General features: G+C 46.6%; 1 protein-coding gene across 1 annotated transcript; it reads right to left on the bottom strand.

The window, feature by feature from the left end:
- Positions 1–1,232: 1,232 nt before the first annotated feature.
- Positions 1,233–4,752, bottom strand: LOC121401553. The gene is made up of 2 exons (XM_041586781.1): positions 2,332–4,752; positions 1,233–2,222 (listed from the first exon to the last, which is right to left on the bottom strand). The coding sequence occupies exons 1-2, from the start codon at positions 2,788–2,790 to the stop codon at positions 1,770–1,772; spliced, it is 912 nt and encodes a 303-aa protein (XP_041442715.1). The 5' UTR covers positions 2,791–4,752; the 3' UTR covers positions 1,233–1,769.
- Positions 4,753–10,408: the final 5,656 nt, after the last annotated feature.

The raw sequence follows: 10,408 nt of genomic DNA, 5'->3' as shown, positions 1-10,408 counted from the left end.
CTGCAGCTATGGTGCAGGCATCTTACTATCGCGCCACAGAGCATGTGCTGGGTATTTTGGCTCTGGATGACTATTACAAAAAACTGTCCCTTTGGTTAATGAAGCTTAAGGGCAGCTTGGGCATCTCCTCTAAGGCCCCACCCGGGAATTGAACTCTGGACTCTGCGGCCATGGTGCAGGCACCTTACCTATTGCGCCACAGAGTCTGTGCGGGGCTGCCCGGCTCCGGCTGACTATTAAAACCAAATGTCCCTTTGATTAATGGAGCTTGGCCCAGGTGGGAGCTGCCGCCATGGACCTGGGGTGGGGCCCCCATGAGCGCCCGTGATGGAATGCAGGGGGTCTTGCTGAAAAAAATGGTGGGTGGCTGCTGGTCTTGCTGAATGAAACTGTATGGTTGGCCTGTTATACAAGCAGATGATACAGGGCTGATTAATCAATTCTGACGCTAGTTGCGCTGGTTTCTGTGCTGCCATGTAGTAATTATCCCTTCTGTTGTGGTAGACTTAAATGATCTTTTGCCTTAATGGACAATCGATCCGGAAACCTTGATGTATCGTGTGGTGATGTTGCACAATCCCCCGGAAATAACGTCACAGCAGTCGTTCTTAGCTGGGGTCCAGTATTCTGCCTCCTTCTACAATGGCCAGTGGTTTATTATACACCAAGACAAAAGGTGGTGTTACAATATATCCAATCAATGAGCATGTTATGCTATGAATCAATTGGTGGAACCAGCACACAGACACATGTCCATAGAAGAGGGGGGGGGAAGGTAGACTGCCCTAGGCAAACAAAAGACACCAGGACAAAAGGCACTTCCCCCGGTAATATACATATACACAGACATAGTGATCTTAGCATGGCTTGTACTGATCTTGTAAAAGTACACCTTTGTTCAGTGGTCCGTATTCCTCAATCCCAACCGGCGCCACACCCGACATGCTGCAGTCATGCCTGATGAACACAAATCGGATGGGAATCGGAATGATCGGGCGACTGTGCAAAGGTCGGTCGTAAAGACACTTATCCCGCATCGGTGGCAGCCATATGGCGAAATATAAGAAATTTCCACGTCAGTCCCTCCTTTTTCACCATATGTCGTCACAGCAACGGCTTCCTAACGCTACAATCGCTCCAACCAAAGCTTCTAAAGGGTACAGAAAGAAAAGGGAACATGCTACACTACAAATGCACTAACAAGAAGAACCGGCCTAATATTCTTGATCTTCTTTATATCTTGATCATGAGGTCCAGACTGGCCTTCAGGGAGGTGATGTCATCATACAAGGTTTCTGGTTATGTCTTCTTTGAGAAGAACAGCCCAAAAAAAGTCTCCAAGAAGGGAAGAAGTCGGTTCTTTTAGGGACAGTCCATAGTTTGTTAAAAAAAGGTGGTGGTTCTTCCTGTGCTGATCTTCCTGAGGTAAAGGGTTCCGGATGCTTCAGGCGATGGCTCTTTATGGAATCATCACATGGTCCTCTGCACGGCTCTTTGCAACTTGGTTCACCAAACAACAGGTCATTCTCGCCGTCACATAGAGGAGGAAAAGAAAGCAGAGCAGCATCAGGACATACACTTCAACTTCTTTATGCCATGATCCAATAGAAAACAACATATCACCGAAGCCCCCTAAACCTTTAAAGGGGTTCCAACCCTCCTCTGCAATAGCGCGTGCTTGTCCCTGTAATGCTTTCACCTTGTCAAGATGGGCCTGAACCTTGTACCCAGTATCTTCCACCCAGGTACAGCAATCCTCCCCGATGAACTCACAGAAACCCCCCTTTGATGCTAAAAGATAGTCGAGAGCCATTTTTCTCCTGAAGCATAAGGGTCTTCAGTTGTCGTTGTTCAGAAGAAATTTCTTTCATGGCTTCGACTGTCTCATTAAACATCTCGTCCATTATGATGGAAAAATTATTTAGCCGTTTCATAAGTTCTATACCCCATCCGGTCCATGCCGGAAACCATGCCCATGCACGGTCCCCTGCGGAGAATAGCTCTCTCCTGGTCCTTCTTTCCACACTTACCCTCCTCTGCACCATCAAGTCCTTGTGACCGTCGGCAATGTAGGAGGCAGGGACTAACCTGACTAAGGAGCATGACCCTCTAGTATTCGGGGGAACGGCTCTATAGGCAGCCTGGCCGCACAAAAAGTAATAGGGCCCAGTTAGTGAGACACAAAGGTCATTGGGGTTACGGTTACGGGCATTGCGCAACAACTGGATGGATAATGGGATTGCTGCACCCTCCTGAATGTCACACCTCCCCCCCAGCAGACATGATCATGTCTGGAGGTTAGGTTGTTTTGTCAGGGATTCTATGGTCGATCTGGATGGTTATCCCAGATGGGCATTCGGTCCTCCCCAGGGACTTGGCTCCAAAACCAGAGCTGATATTAAAACAAATCCCGGACTGGCCTAATTGACCGGATACCCACACGGGTCTGCTAAGTCTAGTACAAGCCTCGGGGCTGACATCAAGACCATAGGTGACATTACCATCTAAGAATGTCTGATTAAATTCTATGGACAGATGGCGTTCCACTGATCTACCTGAAGGACTAAACTTTCTCATGCCCACCCTGATGTCATAAAGGGCATGTACTGCCGCCATTGCCGGGATGCTCTGGCTCAGAGGGGGTTTGGAGCACACCCAGCAGTTGGACCTATTTGCTGTCTTTGCTAATTGTAAATGCATCTTGAACAGTAAATTCGGATGTGACTCCTCATAACAGTATCCAAAATACATTAAACAACAAGTGTATATAGAAACAATGCACCTGATCATTGCACTTGATAGTCCAGCAGCTTCTTGCAGTGGTTGGCGTGGATCCGCCCGTCACGGAGGTGGATGTTGTACTGCTTCTGTCTCGGGTTCCATGAGTTCAAGACAGTTGTGATTGTCTGTTGGTTCTGTCATGGTTGGGTTAGAGTCAGTCACAATCCCTTCGTCCCCCCCTCTTCTTCCGAGTTAGAATGGGTCGGGAGAAGAGATGCGGGATTGAGGATTGTACATCGTCTCAGTGTGAGGTTAGTAAGGGTAAGGAGAGTCACTTCAGATTTGGTCAGATGTGCTGCTGAAAGATGTTTGGTTTGGAGCTGGTTGAGAATCTCTTGGAAGAGTGTGGGATGAGAAAGGTTAGAGGGGAATCTAAAACTATGTCACCAACTTTCTGTAATAACACAGAAAGTATAGAGAGGACCCATTCTGAATAAAATATTAGGGATCCAATCTCTGCTGTAATTGATCAGACCTAGAAGGGCTCTCAACTGTCGGGCATTACGAGGTCGGGTGAAGTCTTTGAGAGTCTGTATCTGTTGTGTTATTAGGTGTTGGGTCCCTTTTGAGATACAGAGGCCTAGAAAAATAACCTTCTCCTTACAAAACTGCAATTTTTCCTTGCTAGCCTTATTCCCAGTGGATGCCAGATGGTTCAGTAGCGAGATAGTGTGTCTATAGCATGAATCCTTCTCCGGGCAACAAACTAATAGATCGCCCACATATTGTAACAGTGCGACCTCCGGATCCTCTGGCACCCACTGGTCTAATACCACCTTTAGCTTGCAACTATATTCCGATGGGCTAGTCATGGACCCCTGTGGTAACCGGGTCCATGTCAGCTGTCTACCCTGGAACGAAAAAGCAAAGATGTATTGACACTGTGGATCTAGTGGAACAGAAAAGAAGGCATTAGACAAGTTGATAACACTAAAGTACGAAGCTTTAGGAGGAATGGACGCAAGTAATGTGTGAGGATTAGGCACTAACGAGGCATCACTGACTATGATTTTGTTATCATGGACCAGTCGGTAAGTGACTTCCTGACCCTTGGCTGATTTTTTTGCCACTGGAAATAAATGTGTATTACAGGGTGATTGTGTTGGGGTTAAGACCTCGATTTGGAGATATCTATCAATCTGGATCTTGAGACTGTCCATCTGTGCTATACTCAGAGGATACTGTGGCAATTTTGGTAGCACGCAACTGGGGGCAATCCGTATAGTGGCTGGAGGTACTGGCAGCAAGCCGACATCATATTTGTCAACCGCCCAAACCTTAGGGTCTATCTCAGCTAGTACATCCAGGGACAAATTTGTACCAGGTTCTCCAGTATACGGGACTGCCACCACTGCACACAGCAACTCGTCTGTGAGTGCACTAGTTACCACAACACCCTCTGGGGTATAAGTGATGTTGGCCTGAATCTCCGACAGAATGTCTGCTCCCAATAGGTTGATAGGGACATCATCTGAAACTAATAGAGATCTGACTGCTTCGGTGTGTTGACCTAACCTGCAGTACAATGGTTTCGTCTCCCTAAGAGTCACTGGATGACCTGTAAGCCCAATGGTGGTGGTTGTGTTGCCAGAGAGTGGAATCCTGCCTTTTAGATCTTGTGTTTTTAGAACAGTCCTGGCTGCGCCGGTGTCGATGAGGCAGGACAGAGGATATGGCAATTCCTCAAGAAATAGATGGAAATGGGCCGACACCGGTTTGCCTTTCCCCTAGTGGGCGAAGCTATGGGACTGTGTAGCAGCTCCGAAGGTTTTAACTGTTTCAGGGTCTGGTATGAAATGGTAGGTTCCCGGGGGGCCCTCTGTACTACGGTAAGATTTCCCCGGGTTTGGGTTATGTGCATGAGGCCGGTCAGGAACAACTTTATAAGGACTAGGGGAATTTTGTTCTTTCTTGTCCTCATTTTCTGGACAGTGGCGCGCTAAATGTCCTTTTTGATAGCAATTAAAACATGTTATATTAGTATGTTTGGTGAGTTTCTTTTTCCTAGTATAGGGAAGGTGGTCCTGGGCTATTAGCTCAAGAGCTGCCATGATTTTGGCCGACTTGGCCTCTTTCCTGGCATGCAGGTCCAGTTCTATGGCCTGGATTGTTGCCATAAGGGAGTGGAAACTCATAGAATGGGCCTCTGGTCGTGCAACCATTAGCCTATCTCTTAGCTTAGGCACCAATCCAGCCAGAAATGTAGCCTTTAACATTAGATGGATGGGCGATACTGACTGGGTGTTATCTGGGGCATCTGGACCTGGCTCAAACCCTGCATCTGTTACCCCTTGTTTTAACCTCTGCCAATAGACCGAGGCGTCCTCATCTGGGCCCTGGATCGCTGTCATAAACTGGAATGGGGACACAACACTATACATAGTGGGTATTTTGTCTGTCAGTTGCTTACAGAATTCCTTGCCCCCCCATAGCGCCTGTAATCCCCCTCAGGGCCCTGTTGGAAGTCATCCCTTTCCAAGGCCTCTATGCATTCTAATTTGAATTTGTCTATTATAGAGATACCTCTGGCTTCACATAAGGTGACCAAATCGGATTTTCCAAGGCGGCAGTAATCCGTTTTGTCAGAGGCATCTTTTGCGGATTCTGGATGTGGGGATGGTGATGGAGACAGATGAGCTGAGGCTGTTGAGATGACCTGTGTTGCTAGCAAATTTAAACCTGTTTGCAGCTCTGTCTCGTCCTTATCATTATTGCTTTCTGCAGTTCTGGCTGGAAGGAAGTACATGATTATGTTTGACCTTACTGTCTGAGACTTTTGAATGCCCTGCTGCTAAGGCTTGATAGATTCCTGTAACCACAAATTGGCCTTCTCTAAAGACCCATGTGTTTGGAGTCTGGAGTGGAACTCACGGACGAACTTTTCCCAGATCCAGACCTCAAACGTCCCCTCCTTAGGGATGGACCATTCTAAACCTGAAGACCATTTGTGCCAAACTTAACAGTCCCTCCTCCATATGTGGATTTCATGTGCTGCTGAGCCGTCCTGAACTCAGAAGTGGTACCCTTCTGTTCCCTAGATTTCCCTACACCAATACTCGAGTCTCGAGCTTTTTCCAAGTAGATGCGTCCACCTACAGTGTCTACGTCCACCGCGCAGACCGCCGTTGATCCTTACCTGTTCGTCCTCTGAGTAGCTCTAGGGCTTCAAATACGAACCACGGACATTATCCACCGTAGCCCACTCAGAGAGAAGGATCAGCGGCCGAGGGATCCGGACAGGTACGAACCACGGACACCTTCCTTATCCCTCGTGCTAAATTGGCTCAAAACAGCGCCCTGACTGCAGGATAAGAGTCCCCAATGCCTGGAGTGTTGACAGCAACTGAGAGGGAGTGACAGGAAGTGAGAACAAGGGAGATATAGTTGAACCTTCCTAGGGATTCCGGTACGAACCACGGACACCTGGTCACCCCAGTCAGGCCAATAGGTTTTGAGAGAAAGTGGCTAGAAAAACAGATAGAAACAGAGAAACCCCTCCCCAGTTCACCTCCCCAAGTTCCGTCCCCCAAGCTTCCGGTACGAACCGCGGACACCTGGTCACTCAGTGACGGAAAGTCAAGAAAGCGAACAAGAAAGGGAACAGTCCTCAATAATTTCCCCACAAACTCCACCCCTGGGCTTTGGTACGAACCACGGACACCTTCCACCCTTAGGATGGACCTCGAGGGGAAGAGAAAAGAGAACAAAGCTCACGCGACAATTGATGAACCCGAGTAGGCTTGGCCCACTTTTTCTCCTCACAAAAAGCTAACCAGTTCACTGTTTTTTCGCCCTATACAGTCCGACTTCACAGCACAGTCCTTATGGACGTAATTAACAGGAATTTCCTTCCTAGCAGCAACTTTCATAAGCAGACAGCAGCTATCTTACACTACCAGACTTCCAATGACAGAAAAGATGTCTTCCAACCAAACCTACAGAGAATGTGTTGGTTTGAGAATAGATTAAGACAGAAAAGAGGGCTAGCCAAAAGCAAGGCAAAGAGTTAGTGTGGTAGTTATAGACAGAGAGAGAGGGTAAGCAAAAGTGTTTTAAAAGAGAGAAATGGAGAAAAGTGAGAGAGATGGGGATAATAAAGGACGGAAGGAAGGATAAAGAGAGGAAAATAAAGAGAGAAAGAGCAGGAAAACAAGGAGTATAAAAAGAGAAACAGCTAGTTAACATATAGCCTTATGTTGTAAACCATGCAACACTCTTCCTTCACTCACACAAAAGGACAATTACAATTACAACACCATGTGATGGTCTCTTCCTTAGGAAAACCCCCTATCCTGGAGGAAGTAGGAGTCAATAGACTGCAGGGAACAGCAGAGAGGTATAACAAAAATGTAAAAAATGTTCCAAAAAGTTTAAAGAGAACTTTGCTGTTATGAAATGTAAAGATGAAAATCTATTATATACAAAAGAACAACTGTTAGGGTTATATGCAGGGGATGTGCCTCCCACCAATAGCCCAATATACCTTTTCAAAAATTAAGACAACATGGCCGCTGGCACATGTGCTTAAAGACAAAGACAAAATGGCCACTGGCACATGTGCTATTTCAAAATGGCGTAGGCTCCCCCTGTTCAGCGCTCAGCAAGGGCTAGAAACTTGGTTTGTAATTCAGATTGGTCGGATTGTTACCCAACCTCCAATATTGAAACTTGTAATAATAAAAGCAATACAATCCTCCAAAATAAAGATTTTCTCAAGGATGAAACCTATAGAGTCGCAATTTTAAAACAAACACCACTTAGTAGACAGACAGAAAACAAACACAAATGAAAAAAAACAATGATTCTAAATCCCCTCTAGATAATGTTGGCCATATCTGCCTGCTACAAGATTATCCTACAACCACCCGACATACACAGAAACTCCCTCCACTGGTCTGAATCACTCACAGATCCTCCAGCAGGGGCAATAACAGTCCCTAATGGTTAAAAAACTAAATAAATGAATAAAACCCCACAGCAGTTATGCAGATATGCCCCAACCAGTACCTGGGCAGTTAATACTGAAAAACACCACACATACACCCAAAAGGTTCTTTTGGTAGATTTTTACCTGATTCCAGCAGCCTAGAGACCACAAATCAATTTGCAGACAGCAAAAACTTTCTCAAATATGAGAGTATCAAAACAAAAATGTCTTACCTCAATGCCGGCCTTTTTGCTGCCCGAAATAAAATATGGCCCCTTTTAATTCTGCTGAAATTAAGGGAAAAATTGAACCACCTGCATTAGGCTCGCCATCTGTTGTGGTAGACTTAAATGATCTTTTGCCTTAATGGACAATCGATCCGGAAACCTTGATGTATCGTGTGGTGATGTTGCACAATCCCCCGGAAATAACGTCACAGCAGTCGTTCTTAGCTGGGGTCCAGTATTCTGCCTCCTTCTACAATGGCCAGTGGTTTATTATACACCAAGACAAAAGGTGGTCTTACAATATATCCAATCAATGAGCATGTTATGCTATGAATCGATTGGTGGAACCAGCACACAGACACATGTCCATAGAAGAGGGGGGGGGGAAAGGTAGACTGCCCTAGGCAAACAAAAGACACCAGGACAAAAGGCACTTCCCCCGGTAATATACATATACACAGACATAGTGATCTTAGCATGGCTTGTACTGATCTTGTAAAAGTACACCTTTGTTCAGTGGTCCGTATTCCTCAATCCCAACCGGCGCCACACCCGACATGCTGCAGTCATGCCTGATGAACACAAATCGGATGGGAATCGGAATGATCGGGCGACTGTGCAAAGGTCGGTCGTAAAGACACTTATCCCGCATCGGTGACAGCCATATGGCGAAATATAAGAAATTTCCACGTCACTATTAATTACTAATCAGCCTTATACTGTGACATTTATATTCTATGTGTACTGTATATTTTGAGTCGGTCCCTACGCTCAGTAGCTGAAAGCAGCACAGAGCATGTGCAGTGACTCAGCTTAAAATAAGATGGGGAGCTACTGAGGTATCTTTGGAGACGCAGATCTTTACTGCTAAAGGGCTGTGGTTGCCTTGCGCTGGTACAGAAACCCAAAACGTAACATACAACATTTCTAGCTTACTTCTTTCATTTAACTTTCCTTGTCCTTTAACCCACCCGGGGGGGTGGGTTAAAGGACAATGCCGGATATTGGTGTAGAAGGCAGATAACACCCAAATGCGAATTTCAGCAGTGGGCACCACTCGGGTGACAGACAATTACAGGTTTTTTGATTGCAGTGGTTTTCCCTGAGAGCACTGTGGATGTTAAAATACTACATTTGCCATAAACCCAAGACAGCAAGCATGGAGAGCAGGAAATTAAGAGTGTTTCAAAAGGCTTTGTGTTACATGAGGGTGTTCTCTCAGCCGGGATTTGAACTCTGGACTCCGCAGCTATGGTGTAGTCATCTTACCTATCTTGCCAAAGAGCATGTGCAGGGCATTTTGGCTCTGGATGACTATTACAACCAAATGTCCCTTTGGTTAATGAAGCTTAAGGAAAAGGGCAGCTCCTCTAAGGCCCCACCCGGGAATTGAACTCTGGACTCTGCGGCCATGGTGCAGGCACCTTACCTATCACGCCACAGAGTCTGTGTGGGGCTGCCTGGCTCCGGCTGACTATTAAAACCAAATGTCCCTTTGATTAATGGAGCTTAAAGAAAAAAAGCAGCTTGTGCACATCTTTGAAGGCCCCACCCGGGATTTGAACTCTGGACTCTGCGTCCATGGTGCAAGTACCTTACCTATTGCACCACAGAGTACGTGCAAGACTGCCTGGCTCCGGATGACTATTACAATGAGATGTCCCTTCCATTAATGGAGCTTAATGAAAAAGGCAGCTTGTGCATATAATCTAAGGTCCCACCCGGGATTTGAACTCTGGACTCTGCGGCCATGGTGCAGGCACCCTACCTGTCGTGCCACAGAATCTGCGCAGGGTAGCGCTGCTCCTGATGACTATTTTAAACAAATGTCCTTTTGTGCATTTATATTGACAAGAGGCACCAGTAGGCAATCTTCTGTCTGACCGAGTCAATACTCCCCTAGAAACCTTAGCAAAGGAGGCCTCCCGTATGGCCAAGCGGTTAAGGCGCATGTCTGGGGTGCCGATTGTCGTGAGTTCGAATCCCGCCTGCGACAGAAACTCGTCGTCACTGGAATGTCTCGTTGGGTTCAGGAAGTAAGTCAGATGGCGTGTTGATCAGTGGAAGTTACTTTGTGGAAGAAACCACTCCGGATGGGTCAGTGCAAGCCGCCGCCTGGGTAGATAGTGCCGCATGGATCAAAGGTAACTGGTAAAGGGATGAGCTGTCGCAATGGCCCAGGTGGGAGCTTCCGCCATGGACCTGGGGTGTGGCCTCCACGAGCGCCTGTGATGGAATGCAGGCAGTCTTGCTGAAAAAAATGGTGGGTGGCTGCTGGTCTTGCTGAATAAAACTGTATGGTTGGCCTGTTATACAAGCAGATGATACAGGGCTGATTAATTAATTCTGACGCTAGTTGCGCTGGTTTCTGTGCTGCCATGTAGTAATTATCCCTATTAATTACTAATCAGCCTTATACTGTGACATTTATATTTTATGTGTGCTGTATATTTTGAGTCAGTCCCTACGCTCA

This window comes from Xenopus laevis, chromosome 3L, assembly GCF_017654675.1.
Source record: "Xenopus laevis strain J_2021 chromosome 3L, Xenopus_laevis_v10.1, whole genome shotgun sequence".
In the NCBI taxonomy this organism is placed as follows: Eukaryota; Metazoa; Chordata; class Amphibia; order Anura; family Pipidae; genus Xenopus; species Xenopus laevis.
Note: the sequence above shows the minus strand (reverse complement) of the source record. Positions and strands in the feature narration are given on the sequence as shown.